The 17,700-nt window shown below is 41.8% G+C and overlaps 1 protein-coding gene across 1 annotated transcript; it reads left to right on the forward strand.

Moving 5' to 3' along the window:
• Positions 1-174: 174 nt before the first annotated feature.
• nfascb (neurofascin homolog (chicken) b) lies at positions 175-16,407 on the forward strand. Its single transcript, XM_030117978.1, has 29 exons — positions 175-198; positions 2,996-3,129; positions 4,201-4,232; positions 4,553-4,710; positions 4,820-4,925; positions 5,026-5,216; positions 5,445-5,567; positions 5,639-5,857; positions 6,087-6,198; positions 6,352-6,539; positions 6,624-6,755; positions 6,852-6,995; positions 7,497-7,608; positions 7,768-7,931; positions 8,017-8,164; positions 8,891-9,015; positions 9,132-9,233; positions 9,347-9,544; positions 10,589-10,659; positions 10,764-10,986; positions 11,143-11,258; positions 12,925-13,135; positions 13,258-13,380; positions 13,655-13,828; positions 13,914-14,045; positions 14,611-14,680; positions 15,243-15,254; positions 15,425-15,460; positions 15,629-16,407. Exons 4-29 carry the CDS (start codon positions 4,635-4,637, stop codon positions 15,858-15,860), a joined length of 3,540 nt encoding a protein of 1,179 aa, XP_029973838.1. The 5' UTR covers positions 175-198; positions 2,996-3,129; positions 4,201-4,232; positions 4,553-4,634; the 3' UTR covers positions 15,861-16,407.
• The last annotated feature ends 1,293 nt before the right edge of the window (positions 16,408-17,700 follow it).

Consider the following 17,700-nt stretch of genomic DNA (forward strand, 5'->3'; position numbering starts at 1 on the left):
CGTGAGCAGCAGGACAGCCACTGTCATCCTGCTCTGTCACCTGTTTTAACATGAAGGAGGGAAAACTGAGAGACGCTTTGGGACAGAGTGAAGCTGAGTGAAGAGACGCAGCTGTGACAGAAGAGAAGGAGAAAGCAGGACTCTGCTGTAGAGGCACAGAGTTGAAAAACTGAAACCATCAGAAAAGAGCGATTGCAGGTAGGATTTCCTGACACTTCAAATATGCACCTTTTCCAGAAATCCTTACAGGTTTTTCGTCCTAAAACCAACAATTGCAGCAGTTTAAGACAAACCGGAGCGGCACAGCGTACGCTGTCATGTGAATCAGCGTGTTTCCTTGCGGCTGTCATTCAAGACGACCATCAATGGACTTGGAGGTTTTAATGAGGTCACAGTCTGGCTGCTCAACAAGTGCATCAGCACATTGGTTTGAGAGTGAAGACAGTAACGCAGAGCTGCAGCTCCTCAAGGCGACAAGGGTGACACAGTCAAAGGAAAAGGAGCAGCAAAAGAGCCTTTACAATTCTAAGGACTAATTCTATTATTGTTTACATTCTGAATTTTATCATTGTGAGGACATCACAGATCAGGCTGACATCAGATCAGGGGTGTTCAACTTAAATTAGTCTCTCATGTGACTTTTAGTCTTTGGCACATCATCTTGTAGCCATATTTAAATCCCATTGTGCGATTCCATGTATTCTTTATATTAAAGAAGCAATTATTTCACTTTGTACAAAATGTAAAAGGTAAACCTAGTTAAAGGATGGTGCTGTCCTAAAGCCTGTCTTAATATTACACATCTATTTCAAGACACATTAGCTGAGCTGTTAGCACTGTGTGGGTTGATGTGCAGCTATAATAAAATATCTGTTGTCACATCCTCACCTTCTCCAAAAATGCAGAAAATGCACAGATTTTATTTTTTAAGGGACAATTAACTTTATGTGAAACTGCTACTTTTAGTCATTTTTAGAGAGTATATTTCGCTTGCCTGGGGTTATTTTAAGCCTTTCAACAGTGTACTGACTGTATGTAAAACTGGGTCTGATGAAGACCCTTCAAACCTCAGAGGCCACACAAACACAGAAAAACTAAACAACTTTACTCAATATGTTATTGCCTTTTCTTGGTCTAATAAAACTTGGCATGACGAAGACACTGAAGTTTTATCTTTTGTTAAAAAAAAAAAAAAAGGAGTTACTTTCCTGTAAACTGGAATTTTCTATCCATCACTTGACTGTATGTATATCAAGTATCCTGATATACATAGAGTCAAGTATCCTTTTTTGGGGGGGAATTAAACTAAACTCATCCCACTGAAGCTAATTCTGTGGATAACCATCAGCTTAGTGAGAAGGACAGCGAGGGACAGGAGGTCTGCTGCTGTCCAACCAGTTTCATGAAAGGCAAAAATAGCAAAGAACAAGCTCATAGAAATTTTATTTTAAAACTCCACTACTTGTTGCGTCCTGCTGCCACCATAACAAACCATACATCCAGTGCTGACGGGGACATCTGGATTGCACAGTGGCGATGACGCAATGCGGCGCCGCGTACCGGTTCAACAGGAGTTTCTCTCCATCCTCATCTGGTGCTCTCCCGCATGCAGCGACGTCACACGGCGAATGATAGGTGCAGGGAGCCTGAACAGGGAGCCTGTGTGGCTGAACGCTCCCCTCTCACACGCCATCTGCTCTTACCCGAGCCCTGAGCGTCCGTGCCAGAGGAGACCCACGAGCATAGAGGCCTTTTTGTCGTCACTGAGCCGGCTCTGTCCGCCTCTGTGCCTCTTCAGCTGTGCAATCTGGTGCATGGCACTGATCACCGCTCACTTCCAGGCCTGCTTCAGTCCAATGTTGTATATAGGGGGAAAATCCCATTCTGTGAGCCAAGAAGCTGAGCAGACCCCCCCTTCGCCTTTTGTGTTGCTGTGCGAGGCCAGTCCGGCTGTATTTCAGATGTGAGGAGGGGGAGGATCGTGACCAGAGGGTGAACGCCATCAAATACATGAATCCTGACACACTGAAAATACGAATATCAAGAAATCAAACCTATCCCACACAGGAGCTATAAGCACTTTTTGATGAGCAGCTGGATTGAATCAACAGTGCCACCTCGCTTTACCCCCTCCCTCCCCACTGAGCCATTGTTCAGTCAGCGCTGGTTCGTATATGCGGTCCCATGTGAATGCCTGAAAGCCTACACAGGTCAGGACTCCGTCCACAGCGCTGAGATGGCTTTTGTCCGATATGAATACAGCTTCTCCTGCAACTTTGGCACTGTTTACAGAGAAAGAAAAAACACCTCGTCCCCCTGAAGGATTTTCTGAATGGCAATGACTTCTTCCTTCTTTCCAATGCATACGAATGACTGCGTGTGGATGGAACTGCGCCACAAAAAGAGCACACATTCTTATTAGTATTTTTAGAAAAGACACATTTGTTGCACAGTTCTGTGAAGTCAATGCTGAAATGTATTTCTTATCTTTGGAGGTGGGATTTGAATGTTTTGATGCTTTGTCAGGCCGCCTTGTGACATGAGATTGGTCACATGTAAAATTCATATGATGGGAACAAACATTGCTTTTATGCTCGGTTCCTCTGCAGTCAACAATGAAGCCCACATTTTGATGTCATCAAAACCAGCAAGAATGCAAACAGTACAGAATCCGGGCTGTTTTCTGCTTGATCCGGCCCAACCCAGCCATGGATCACGCCACAGCAAATCAAAGCAGACATTATCCAGCCGTATCTGAATATCCCAAAAATAACCTGACAAAGAAAAAAATGAACTTATGTAATTATTAAATATCTGAACAAACTTTGTGGTGGTGCGAGACGGAAGTCGTTGAGGACTGTGAGAGCAGAACAGTGAAGTGGGCGAGGTGTAGGTGTTGTTCTGGGCTCATTCATTATGCATGAGAAGGGTGGGCTGAGTGTAAGTGGCAGTGACGGACAGCGACTCAATTACTGTTGTCTACACTCTCCTCTAGGGTTCTTGACCTGATATTTGAAGGACTGGGGCATTCATGACTTTACTGCACCAACAAGCATAATTTCCTCTGGATTATTGATGTATTGGAAAAAAGGGACATGGGGAGGAGAGAGTCCTGATCACATGACCGAGGTAGGTTTTCATCACTTTGCTTTTTAACATTCAGGTTCAGATCATCTCATATTTACAGTGGAATGTTTTGGATTTATTACATAATCACTAATATGAGGCATTCAGAGGTTCACTTTAACATTTTTAGGTGCAGTTTCAGATGTTGTCAAGTAATCCCTGTAAAGACTTTGACAAGCAGTTACAACACATACTTCAGAAGGGTTTAGAAGTTTGACAGTAGCAGGTCAGATTGAGATTTTTCATTAGAATACACACTTTGAAAAGCTTGAAGACTAAACACATTACAGGAGATTGAACCTGTGATCATAAAAATGTTTTATTATCTTTTTTTAAATCTAGTGATCATTTCATTTTGAGTAGCTTCATAAATTTATCTGGGAGTCACTGCACTTCCTTTTATTTCATATTCAGTTAAACACATATTGGACCCTCCTTTATCTTCACATACGCTGTGTGACAAATAATCCAAGCTCTGACACTGGTTGTGACACTACAAAAAATGAATCCTTTCACCGGTCCATTTTCAAAATGTATTTTCGCAAATTTTTAGCTTTAGATCAACAAACATTTTGTCATGTTTTTTCCATTGTGGTAACACAAAGACATTTTCTCTCCATTTATATGACCAGTGTTGTTTAAGTTACTACAAATTAGTCATTAGTCACAGTTTTTGTTGGTTCATCAAAAATATTAATATACTGTTATGTTTATTTCGGCGCAGAAAACTGTGTAGTTGGTTCTTCTTGTGACAAGCTCAGAAATCTTTTTTCTTCAGAACAGCAAAACTTAGATTATAAAGCATCTTTCTCCTCCTGATGTAACATCAACTGAATGTAATCTGTTATTAGTCTGACCTGCAGTAACGCCACAATAACTGAGTTGAAATAAACTACAGTCATACAAACAGACAGTTTGCTCCTTCTCGAACACTGTTCTTTTTCGTTTGTATTCTGTGCCTTGTCTTTATATTTTTGTTTATTGTTCAAAATTAATAAATGAATTTAAATTCAGGTGTTTCCCCTCCAGTAAACAGGAGCGTAATGTAATAGTAACAGAACTGCTTTTTCCTAGAATGAACAGACCTGAGCCGTGCTAACGCTCAAGTAAGTACGACACAGAGAGACAGCAGCTCTGCAGCTCACTGTTTTAACCTTAGACAAAACTGATAAGTAACTTTGACAGTAACCCAGTATGCCAACTTTTGACTTCAGTTTTGAGTGAGACATTTTTCACATGGACACACAGACACACACTCATAAAAGCTTCCTTTATAAAATAAAAACCTCTACTAAAGCCTCCACTGCAAACAAGTGATCTTTTAATACCTTGCTACTACAAGTAGTGATGCTAGCATGATACTTTTATATTTTCTGAATTTTTATTAAGTAATCACAATATTTACAACCTGCACAATGTTTTGTAGATGTCTCCTATTTTTTCATTAATTTTGCAAACAAGAGAACCAAAGACCTAAAAATCCTCACTGGACTCGATGAGCTGTGAAGATGGGAACTCTGGTCAAACCAGCGCTGCTGCTACTCTTCTGGCAGAGTGTTTGGACTTTGGACGTTCCACTGGAAAGTGAGTCTTCAGTTTCCCATGTATTTACTGTCTGTCGATGTATTTGCACGTGTGTTGTTTTCGTGCATCGATTTTTTTTGGTCTGATTTTATTTCTTTGCCTGCCGCAGTCAGACAACCCCCCACCATCACAAAGCAGTCGATGAAAGACCACGTTGTTGACCCCAAAGAAACAATGGTCATCGAGTGTGAAGCCAAAGGAAACCCTCACCCCATGTAAGACTTGACGCAACCGAAAGAATCCCTTCATAAAGACTGATATTCATTTCAAAAAAGAAAATCAATGATCATTTCCTTCTTTTTGATAAACGTGAAGATTTTCTTGGAGGCGAAATGGGAAGTATTTCAATGTGGCGCGTGACTCCCAGGCATCGATGCGCAGGCGCTCGGGGACGCTGGATATCTATGCCCGAACTAATCCGGAGCAGTATGAGGCAGAGTATCAGTGCATTGCCTCCAACGAGTATGGATCAGCATACTCCAACAAGATCAGGCTGCAGCTGTACAGTAAGTTCACGTTTGGCACTATTTTGACGTGAAAACTGTTTTGTTGCTGGTTTTTGTTTCACCAGTGAAAATAAAGTGCAGTCTTACTATATTTATGGATAGTATTTTCTCTTGTTAGCATTAATGGTTTTTTTTTATAGGGCTCAACATTAATTATTGTTTTGCTGTTTGAAAAATCATGATGTGAAACAGGTTAAAAATTAGCAATATTTTTTCTTCCATTTGCAGGACCTCCAGTGTGGCCAAGAGAGGTCCTGGAGCCTGTGGTCATCAGCGCTGGTTTGCCCCTGGTCCTGTCCTGCGACCCCCCACCTGGCCCCCTTAGACCTGAAACCTACTGGATGTCAAGCTGTAAGTGTTTAGCAGGCAGTGCTGGACATTAAAGCGTCGAACACATTATTTAACGTCATGTTTTCTTTCAGGCTCCTATGCGAGACCTTTCAACTGGCCCATTCAGACAGCTTTCCCCACCATGCGCGCTGTGCGGCAGGACCGCAGGGTTTCCATGGGAGTCAACGGAGATCTGTATTTCTCCAACGTGCTGTTTAATGACTCTGTCGCCGACTTCTGCTGTAATGCCCGGTTCCCCTTCAAGAACGTCATCCAGCAGAAGATGCCCGTGGTTGTTAAAGTGCTTCCAAGTGAGTATGAGTCTGTTCAAACTTCTGGAAAGTTCTGGTCGTCTTATCGACAAAGCTACTGTAGACGATCTTGCAGAGGCAGCAAGCTAAATAGCTTAATAACATTCCGCAGTGGGAGAAGTGTCTGCCCTTAATCAGATGTTACATCGAGATAACCAACATGCTGAGCCTGAGCTGGTAAACAGTGTGTGAGGCCTGACTGATGAGTTGTGGTTGGCCTTGTGTGCAGCTCATACCGTGGCTGAGGCTGCCCCCACCTGGCTGTCTCCCACAGGCTCGTCCAGCTCCACACTGGTCCTGCTCGGAGAGGAGCTGCTGCTGGAGTGCATCGCTGCAGGAGTGTGAGTGTCAAAGACAACATCACCAGATCAGAGCTGGTGCCTTAGTTTGACCCCAAAAGTGGATTCGTGATGTTGGTTTCTGTTCGGTTTGAGTATTTTCCCTTTGATTTCATGAAATTCATCCTGTGTTAAGCCTTGTTTATCATCATCAAGGCCAACCCCTCATATTACCTGGACCAAGGACGGAGAAGCCCTGGTGGTCACTCCACGGATGAAAATCAAGAACTTCAACAAGCTGATTCAAATACAAAAGGCATCTTTTGAGGACACCGGTGACTACACCTGCACAGCCACCAATAGGATAAGCTACATTGAGCACACAATAACTGTCAGGGTCAAAGGTGAGCCCCGAGGAAACACCCCTGCGCTGTTCTGTTGCTGTACACTCGCTTTAAAACTGAAAAAATATGCTGTGCATCTGACAGCCGCTCCATTCTGGTTGGAGAAGCCTGATAACTTGATCCTGGCCCCGGAGGAAAGCGGCCGCTTGGTGTGTCGTTCTGACGGCGCTCCCCGTCCCACAGTCAGCTGGTTCATCAACGGGGAACCAATTGAAAGTATGTTTTTGAACATGTGTTGATGCAATAGAGAGGAGCTGAGATGTCTACTGACTTGTTCCCACTCTCATTTTTTTTTTTTTTTTTTGGATCCAGCGGCTACACCAATGCCAAACAGACAAGTATCAGGAGACATGATAACCTTCCGCAGTGTGACCACTGAAAACAATGCTGTCTACCAGTGCAATGCTTCCAATGAGTTTGGATACCTACTGGCTAATGCGTTTGTCAACGTGCTACGTAAGACACCGCTCCTCTATTTCCACAATTTACAGTGTGAAAGTTGTCGGCATGGCCAAAAGATAAGCTGTAGATTATTAATACACAGTATCGATTCTTCAGCTGCACACTGTTGGATCGCAATTAAATACTCTGCAAATACACAAAGACTGTTTTGTTACAAGCAAAAAACTTTGAGAAGTTGACATAAATTTGACATTAAGGCTCCAAAACTTTCACCCTTGCTTGTCTGTAAGGCTTTCATGTTTGTGTTTCTTCAAGATTATACAATTATTTATAAGGATCTTTCCAAAGAAAGGAGTTGTTTAGTTATTAGATGGGATAAAAGAATGATTCTCAAAGTTTTAAAAGTGACAGATAAGACCCGACTCTAGGTCCTGGTAGTTCACAGAGTGAAACACAGCTTGTTTTTGAAGCATCTTGAAGAAGAAGAGTATAACTCAATCATTTTGAATTGATTCATTTTCTGGTGAAGCTGCCTTTGCTTTGTTTTTCCTTTAGATGCAACGCCACGTATTCTCTGGCCCAGGAATGAATTCGTTAAGGTGGTTGAGGGTTCTCGAACTTTCTTAGACTGCCGTTACTTCGGGTCTCCAGTGCCGGAGCTGCGATGGTAAGTAGGTAACCGGTTCAGATCCCATCAAGGCAGCTGCAACCATTGGAGGGTGGGTGAACTGATGACCCTGTGATATTATGGGAACACATTTATATCAAGAATCAAAATGTGCTCCACATGTTAAGTCCAGATGTGGTTTGGATTCTCCTCTCACAGGTCTAAATATGGACAAGGAAACCTCGAAGGAAACCGCTTCAAAATCCACAGTAATGGGACTCTAGAGATCAAACGCATTCGGATCGAAGACGAGGGGACTTATCTGTGTGTGGTCAGCAACATCGCTGGGAGAGAGGAGAGTCAAGTCAGGGTCGAGGTCAAAGGTGAAAATCTCAGTCACGCATGAAAGAATGTATGAATCAGCAAAAGCTGTGTAATTGCAGTAGTTTGGTCACCTTTTCTCCTCAGAACCCACTTTGATTGTCACAAGACCACAAAATATGAAAGTTATGCGCGGAACTGACGTGCGCTTTGAGTGTGGAGTGAAAGCAGACGCCACGACTCCTGTTACAACCACCTGGATAAAAAACAAAAGGCCAGTCAGTCTTGGCTGGAGGTAAGATATTTCTCAAAAGATAATATCAAAGACAGTTTCATCTGTTTGACTCTTATCTTTGCTATTTATATTCATTGGCAAGAGATTCAACTCTGAACAGATCCTAATGACATGTAGCCTGATATGTGATGGTTCGATGCACCGCTATAGTTGAGAGCAAACTCATTTTATCGTTCATAAAAACTGAAAAACTCCACAAATCAAAGTCCACAGTTCAAAAAAAAATGTGAAAAATTCACAAAGGGCATTAAGAAACTGCAGTGCAGGATCAGGGTACCAAAACACAGAAGCTGCAGCACCAAAGGAAGAGGAACAACGCACACGCAGGGACTGAGTGACACAGACACACAGTAGCACGCAGACAGACCGACAACCAGAGCGCACAACGTCAGCCCCTTGTAAACCCAAAGCTACAGGTGACAACAAACACACACTCAGGAACAGGTGATAGACGTTACAGCGGGAACGGCAATCAAACATGAGGAGCCTGAAGCAAGAGCAGCACATAAAACACACGAGGCAAAACCTGAACGCTGACACCGCCATCATCATTAATGTGTTCGTGTCTGCAGTTGACTGGATGTAGTTGATCATGTAAAGCATTTGCACTGCTGTACCAGTAAAGTGTGTTTTATAAGCACTGTTCATTTATGTCAAAAGTCCTGTTTCTATTCCTGCAGACTGACTTTTCACGATAAAATGATTGTCTTGATCTCTCCTTCCCAGACTCACTCTGGATGAGTCAAATCTGGTCATTACTAATGTAAACAGAGACGATGAAGGCAATTACACATGTGTCATCAAGAGTGAACTGGACCAGAAGTCTGCTTCAGCTCAGCTGATGGTCATGGGTAGGATGGATTTAACAGAAATGACATTTTGTTGATCACTGAGTGTGATGGTTTTAACTTTTGTGTGTGTGTGTGTGTGTATGTGTGTGTGTGTGTGTGTCCTTGTGTGTGTGTAGACCGTCCGAGTCCTCCCACTAACTTAGAGCTGTCGGATCCATATGAACGAACTGTGAGGCTCAGTTGGGTTCCTGGAGAGAGCAACCATAACCCCATAACAGGTAAAAGCAATAAAGTCAAATTGACTAACAGAAATAAAAACTCAAGTGATCGAGATCATTTTGATTTGCTTTCATCATTTAGCCATCTTTCCTTTTGGGAATTTATTTCACAGACTACTTGGTGCAGTACGATGATGATGACTGGTTGCCTGGAAAGTGGAAAAACCTTTCGACTTACCCAGGATCACTCAACTCTGTCATTTTGCATCTCACGCCTTTCACCTACTATGAGTTCAGGGTCATCGCGATCAATGAAATCGGAGCGAGTCGACCAAGCCGTCCATCCTCACGCTTCCAGACCAGTGGCGCCCGTGAGTCTGATGATAATTTAATTAAGCAAAGAGACACATCACCAGACGATTTTACTAAATACTTAATACAGTTATGATTGTTTTGATAGGGATAAAAGATGGTTTTGATGCAAAAATTCCTCACATGTGGAAACCTTAGTGTTCCATGCATTATATGCGATGTCTTATATTAGTACCAAGGCAGAGACTCTTCGTTTTTAGCTGGCACCACTGACCGTCTTTATGTCAATCAATCTATTCAACTCTACATTCGCTTTATCTAAGTTGAAGTCATGGAAGCTGCAGCCTAATTCTGCCAATAATCTATTTATGCGTGCATTGATTGAGAGTCAAAAATCGAGCTAACAAGCGTGACTTTGGAGGAAACACCCTTGACATTTCTTCATAAAATGCTGTCCAGGTTACCACCACTCTCTTTTATATTCTTGGATTATAATTAGTCCTACAAAGATCTTGCTTTTTGTTTGTCTTTCATTTTGTGTGTGTGTGTGTGTGTGTGTGTTTACTGCTGTCTAAAAGCTTGCCTGTCTGATTGTGATGTACTTTTTTTTTAAATGACTCTATTTTCACATTTGCATGTGTGTGTTACATATTCCCTAATTAGTTATTATTCTAAGAAGCATGTCGTTAAAAAAAAAAAAAACCCAAAGTAAAATATGGGAAGACATGACAGAATATGTTCAATTAGCCTTCCTTTTCCTGAATTTTTCAACAGCAGTTCCAAACATTATGTCAGTGCGTCATCCTTCCCGTAAGCCATTTCTTCCTGGATGATAAGTGGAGTCGGAGGTCGACCTGAAACAAAGTCCAGGACTATTAGTCTCATTTTCTGCAGTCTTATCAACATGGTTACTGGTCCACCAGGAGAATTTCCTGAAAGCCACTGTGCTCAGGAAAAAGTCAAAAGATAACCTAAGAAATAAGAAACTTTCCTACCCTCCTAAAATCCTTTGGAAAGAAAAAAGTTGGTTTTTGTTTGTTCATTATACTCAATTTAAAAATTTAAATCAATAATATTACTTCTTCCCTGGTTTTCTTGCACAGCCCCAGATGTCGTTCCAAAGAATGTGAAAGGCGTGGGTACATGGAGGAATAACATGGAGATTAGCTGGGAGGTAACTGATTTCACCAAAAAAAAAACAAAAAACAAATATTGTTTTGTTCATGATCGATATGTCACAACTAAAATAATGCTGCTTTGCTGGGAACATCCTTTCAGCCTCTGGCCTACAGAGAATGGAATGGACCCCATCTTAAGTATCTGGTGTGGTGGAAAAGGAAAGACTCCCGAGAGGAGTGGAAGAACGCAACCACAAAGTGGCTGAAATACTACATCTACGACGCGGACACCTTCACTCCCTATGACATTAAAGTCCAGGCTGTCAACGACTTTGGACTGGGACCAGAATCTCCTGTGGTCACTGGTTATTCTGGAGAAGACCGTAAGCATTTCTTTTTTTTTTTTTAAATAAAGATCAATGAAAACCTACGAAATATTAGTGAGCAATCTGATCAGCTTCAGTACACTCAGATACTGTCTGGATCTATTGACTATTAGATCAAGCTGATCTTATCAATATTCATCTGTTTTCCCAAAGGTCCAGTAACCGCACCCTTGAACCTCAGAGTGTCCGACATCCAGAGTACTCAAGTGACTGTTCACTGGGACTCAGTGACACGTGGTACTATTATGGGAGAGCTGAAAGAGTATAAGGTGAGTCTTCCATGAATTACAAAGGACATGCTAGACTTTTAATATCAGCAAAGTATTTAATCAAAGACTGAGCTTTGAAATGTGTCTCTGAACTCTCAAAAATATATATTGTTACAGCTGAGTTACTTTGGCTTCCTTCCACAATCCAAAGACACGATTGTTGAGGTGTTGATTAAGACTGTGATGTGATGTGTATCTCTACGCTGATGACACAATTCTTAAAGTTGACAGTCCGTCCACGCTCTCGATCTCTAAAGTAAATCTCTTAATGGGATAGTGCAAAGAAAGGTTTCCAAATAAATCACTTTGGCGTTTGTGCAGACAGCAGTCCATTTTTCTCATAGCATATTAGTATGTTAGAGTGTAAAAATGAAATAGAAACTTGGCTTGGGACTTGGCATAAATTATGTTGTCTATCCACAACACCTGCTTTGCTTTTCTGCTGAAAATTCCCAAAACACATTGTAAAATGAAAGTCTTTTTCTCAGGATGTGAGTCAGACACAGAATGGATGCTGATCATTGGGACTTTAACCTTTTATTGGTTTTGTGGGTCACAAGAAGTAACTAGAACACCTTTTCAGGTCCCTCTCCACAAAGAAAATAAGCCTCCCTCACCCTTCCGTCAGTCACTGGGGCGGTCCTGCTACCGTGAGAGAGAGCGAGAGAGAGAGCGAGAGAGAGAGAGAGAGAGAGAGAGAGAGAGAGAGAGAGGGAATCAATGATGATTAGTCACAGGTGTTCCCCATTACGTCTCTCTCCAGTTCTCTTACCTGCGCTACTTTCACACACTCTCCCCTCCAGCTGAGCCTAATGACACCCCACCACACACACACACACACACGCTCAGTCTTGTATTTCTATCCTTGTGGGGACCGTCCATTGACACCCATTCATGTCTAGCCCCTAACCCTGACCCTTACCCTAACCCTAACCCACACCACAACAAAGCCTAACCCTAAAGAAATGTTTTTGCACTTTTACTTTTTTCAGTAACAACAACATGGCCAAGAAAACACTGTTTCTCCTACTTAGGACCGGAAAAAGGTCCCCACAAGGCACGTCGTTCCACGTTTTGCTATCCTTGTGGGGACATTTGGCCCCGACAAGGATAGAAATACGAGAACACACACACACACACACACACACACACACACACACACACACACACACACACACACACACACACACACACACATTATGAATGGTTAATCCAATCTGCTGCACTCCCAGACTAGAATGATTTTAAAAAATAACTTTAAAATCACAATTCAGTGACTCTTTATTGATTACTCTCATTGGTACGTTGAACTTTCTGACCCACTAAATTCCCATTGATGGATCTTATGTGCTTTGCTTTGTATAGTTTTATTTTACTGTTATCTATAATTGTACTTTCCTCTCTCCATTAAAGGGCTTTGACTGCTCCCAAGTATTAATTATAAATAAGATTCTGTTTTTCATAACATACCTGGGTAATAAAATACAAAAAATAATGGACTGGTTGCCCACTACTCTACTTTACACTGTCCAACTCTGACCAGGAGGACTGAACATAAAAGAAAGCTATTACAGTAATAATTTCAAGAATTTCAGACTGTTTAAAATCCATTGTGTTTCTGGTTCCTTCAGCAGGCTAAACATGAACGTTTCTTTTCATCTCTCAGGTCTACTACTGGAGAGACAGCAGCCAGCTGAGGTGGCTGTGGGTCAACAGAGGGATGAAGTCAAAATCGTTTCCCACCAACGATCCAGAGCCTTCCGGGGTTCTCACAGGGCTTATCCCCTATAGCAACTACAAGATGTACATAGTGGTGACAAACAATCGATTTGAAGGGCCGCCAAGCAACGCTATATACTTCTCAACACCCGAAGGAGGTGGGAAAAGTCGTCAGTCGCTCACAAAACCTGTGATTCTGTTCTCTGTCAAGTACAAGTTGACTTCAGATTTCTCCCCCTTTGCGATTGTGTTTACCTTCTCTTGTTGTTTGGGTCTACAGTGCCATCTGCTCCCAAATCCTTCAGGATCCAGCAGCGACATCTGGACAGTATTTACGTTGACTGGGAAATGCCAGCAGAGCCCAACGGCATCATCACCGGATATTCCCTCAAGTACCAGACAGGTAAGTGAACACACCGTGTCACACGCTTTCAATTACACTTTCAGATTATAATGTGGCCTCCTGAGAGGATAGCAGCACTTTAATAACAGGAAAAGAGGAATCACTTTACTACTGTAAAGCTGAGAAAGGCCAACGCACATGCAGCGCATAATAGCACTCTTAAGCTTGCACTCAAGCACCACAGCGGCACTGAAGCATGTTCTCAAGTGGCTAATGAACACTTGTGTGGAGACTCTCCGAACAGGTGAGGCGGCTCACGCTCCTGTCTCCACAGTGAACGCCAGCAGGGGCGAGGAGCTGCGAGTGGAGGAGCTCCCTCCTAATGTTACAAGCTTCTCGCTGCGGCGATACGACCGCTACACGCGGTACAGATTCTCGGTGGCAGCTCGGACTCAGCTGGGGTTAGGGGAGTGGCACACAGAGGAGTCGCCCCACTACACCACAGAGAGTAAGTCACCGGTTTTTCCATTCGTCAGTGGATTTTGCACTGAGAGGATGCTGACTGGAGTGGTGTGTGTGTGTGTGTGTTTCAGTATACGCTCAGGACCAGGTGGACATCACCACGCAGGGCTGGTTCATTGGCATCATGTGTGCCGTGGCTCTCATCGTGCTCATCCTGCTCATCGTCTGCTTTATCAAGAGGAGCCGAGGAGGGAAATACCCAGGTGAAGTGCTAATTCCTGACCGAAGCCTCAGATTACTTTTTTCTTAAGTAACTCAATGAATAAGTTCGAGATTCAAGTTCAAAATAGATCTTTATAATGGGAAACAGGCGATTGTGATATTTTTTGTATTCATTGATTCATCCTTGGCAAAAAAAATTAAATAAGTGATTTGTGTCAAAAATGTTCTAATATTGCAACCTGAATACAAATTTTCATAATTATACAGCTCATACTCATTTTTGAAAAGAAAGTATGATAAAACAGAGGTAACAGTAAAACTATGTTTTTAGTCAGACACCTTGAGTTTGAGACAAAAAAAAAATGTAATCAGAAAAGATCTTACACAGTCTTCAGATGACTGTATTTTACATGAATGTGAATATTGAATTTCAAGTGTTTCGTTCTCCAAGGTCGTTCAGAAATATTGGAAAGAGTTTGAGCTAAAATGCCTTAGAGAACTCACTCCCCTTCTCACTGATTAAAACACACTCCGTTCAAGGACAATCAGTGTCATTGCAGCTTGTATGAATATATTTAAAAAAACTTGCCTTTTTTGCGATTTCAGTGCGGGACAAGAAGGATATATCTCTGGAGCCAGTGGATGACAAAGATCAGGAAGGATCTTTTGATTATAGGTAAATGTCATTAAAAAAAATCTCATTATGAAAACACACTCTTGAAAAAATGTAAATTATTGATTGAGATGTGTACTCCATCTAATCTAGCTTAACTATCAAGGGTGACATTTTAAAATTGTGCAGTTTTAGCACTGTAATCCAATTAAGTCATTAAATATTCCTTGTTGTTTGAAAGTTCTTCTGTATAATATTTAGAACAATGTGTTAACAGTGTGTCTTTACAAACATTTGATCTGTGGCTGTGCATTATCCTACAATTTGGAGAAACCAGCTGGCAGTTGTTGCTTCCTGTGAAAGACATTATTCCAAAAAAACCCCAAAAAAACTATGAAACTATGACTATTGTGGCGTCCTCGGACACCAACACAAAAAAACACAACTTTTGGATTGTTTGTGTAAAACTCTTCCTGCACAGATACAAATCAAATCAGATTTTTTACTTTATTTATGGTAACAATTTCAGCATACTTAATTTTTTTTCTACTCTACCTTTCTCTATATAAACCCTTTCCTCCTCCAAAACCTCAATCCTTTCTCTTTTTTCACTCAACTACTCGAGGTCCCTCGAAAGGTATGAAAAGACTAAACACTGACACATTGACATTCTGTCTATACGGTCTTCTGGAAAAAGTGAATTTACAACAAGTGCTAGTTTTTTTTTACACTTAATGAGGAATGATATATAATCCTCTGTCTTATATGCTGATCTCAAGCAAACCTTTTTATGTTTCTGTATTTCAGGATCGCACGCATCTCTACACTACCCTACCCTCGAAGGTATGTACAAAAAAACTGTTTTGCTCGAAGGTCACAAATAAAAAACACCATTGCATATAGATTGTACATTCAAATTTGGAATAAAATCAACTAAGAGAAGATACGTTCACTTTATTTTGCTTTATGTGGACAGTGCTGATGTTAAAATAATAAGGTATTTTTTGATAGAGAGGAGGAGAGAGGCCTACAAAGAGGCCAGCCGTCGATGGAGGCGATGATGAAGCGGACGGACAGTGACGACAGTCTGGTGGAATACGGCGAAGGAGGGGAGATCCCTTTCAACGAGGACGGTTCCTTCATCGGTCAGTACACGGGGACCAGGAGGGACGTCAGGGAGCTGGACTTTGGCGGAAGTCTGGAGATTCACTCGCCAATGAATACGATCTACTCCATGGCATGAGGCTCAAACGCCGAACGCCACTCCTCCCCTGAGCTCAGCTCCTCGCTCTGAGCCCTCTGTGAACTCCAGAGCAGGAGACAGTCTGCGGGAGATAACAGGACCGGACAAAGGTGCTGATTCGTCACACTTTCTGAGGATAAAGACAGACATCAGTACGACTGCCGTGGATTGAAAGAAGAAAATATGGAAAAGTTGGGACTATCTTTCCAGAATCGCTAAATCATCCAACAAAAAGGAAGCATTGGATTTGTAAATAAACACTTTGTGTCTGTGCATGGACTCAATGGAGGGACACTGACTGTGTATCATAATGACAGAAGAGGATTTGTTTATCATGTTGATAAATCAGCTGCAAGAACTGAACTAACAAGTGGTTTTTTTTGTAAGCTTTTTGCATTTGAAATAATGGATGTGGAGCTCACTTTTATCATCAGCCTCTTTTGTTGTGCTGAAACGTGAAAGTTTGGAAACGATGTTGATGACTGACAAAAGAAGATTAATCTGCAGAGACTAATAATTCAATTGTCTGTTTTGTCCTTGAGGAGAAACAAGAGGTCACAAACACTGAGAGAGTGACTAAAACAGACATGGAATCTGAGAACTTCTGATTTTACTGACAACAGAGATGATGAATCTATGTGTAACAAAATGTAACTTGATCTGTGTATTGGAATGGTTGTAATTCAAATAAAGTGAAAATATTTATTAGAAGCATATTTGGGGAAAAAAATCTTAAATTCTTTAGTCTTCTGATTTCAAAGGAGTAAATTCCCCTTGAGTCATTACTCGAGGGAAATTTGAAAACGTGGGGATTTAGTGTGAATGCTATAATGAGTCGACTCAAAGCAAGACTTTGAATGTTTCCATCAACTATCACTGTATTGTGTAACAGTGAAAGTTCTATAAAACTTGGTCAGTTGTGAAACAGTAAAACTAGTGATGTTATCACGGACCGCAGTGGCGTTCCTGGCCTGTTTTCCCATTGGACTGTATAGTTTGAAAAGCAAAGAACATCTTATCTAAAACATGCACGTCAGGTTAATTGGTCACCCTGAATTACCCCGAGGTATGAATGTGTGAGTGAATGGTTGTATGTCTGTATATGTCAGCCCTGCGACAGACTGGCGACCTGTCCACGGTCTACCCCGCCTTCCCCCACAGCAGCTGGGATTGGCTCCAGCCACCCGCAATCCTGAGAAGGAGAAGCGGTAGATAATGGAAGGATGGATCTTATCTATTAGCCTCTGTTGTTTATCAGGGCCTCTGATAGAATTCACAGACGTTGCACCTAAATTCTTTTTGTTTCCTGTTTGTGTTACTTTGAGAGTGACAATGATGTATTTTTATAAAAGTGATCAAGAAAGTTAAGGTGACACTCATAGCTTTGTATTCCATTTACCGGCATTCCTTGATCCAAACAAGCATCCATGAGCTAGAATGAAAATCAGATTGAGCAGCTAATAATCAAGCATTTTAAAGCTCTTTCAGTGATATTTGCTGGTTTCATTTGATCTTTTTTGGGCTGTTGTTAGTCACATATTCACACATGAAGGTGCAATAAATATTGCATTTTATGAATCACAAAAAGTGATCACTCCAAATCCTCGGATCGTGGGTGTTTATTAAAGAAATTTAGTATGGTCTCTGGTTCGGATCCTCCAACCATAAACATACATGCAATCAGCTTTTTTCACCTCTTTACAGTCAAAATGAAAGTATAGGCAAAGCTGTGGTAATAATCCCTGTGCAGAAGCATCAGTGAGAAGCAGCCTTTGTCCCTTCCTTATCGCGCCTATAAAAACGACTCCTGCTGGAGGCGGCAGCAGTCGGCGTCTGCGGC

The sequence above is a fragment of the Salarias fasciatus genome, chromosome 20 (genome assembly GCF_902148845.1).
Source record: "Salarias fasciatus chromosome 20, fSalaFa1.1, whole genome shotgun sequence".
NCBI classification, from domain to species: domain Eukaryota; kingdom Metazoa; phylum Chordata; class Actinopteri; order Blenniiformes; family Blenniidae; genus Salarias; species Salarias fasciatus.

Bases quoted from the DNA above. Each gene is read 5' to 3' on its own strand.
- nfascb (XM_030117978.1), top strand. From the start codon at position 4,635: ATGGGAACTCTGGTCAAACCAGCGCTGCTGCTACTCTTCTGGCAGAGT. The intron at 6,996-7,496 runs GTAAGACACCGC...TTTTTCCTTTAG, and splicing joins TGCGTTTGTCAACGTGCTAC to ATGCAACGCCACGTATTCTC. The intron at 13,829-13,913 runs GTAAGTCACCGG...TGTGTGTTTCAG, and splicing joins GCCCCACTACACCACAGAGA to TATACGCTCAGGACCAGGTG.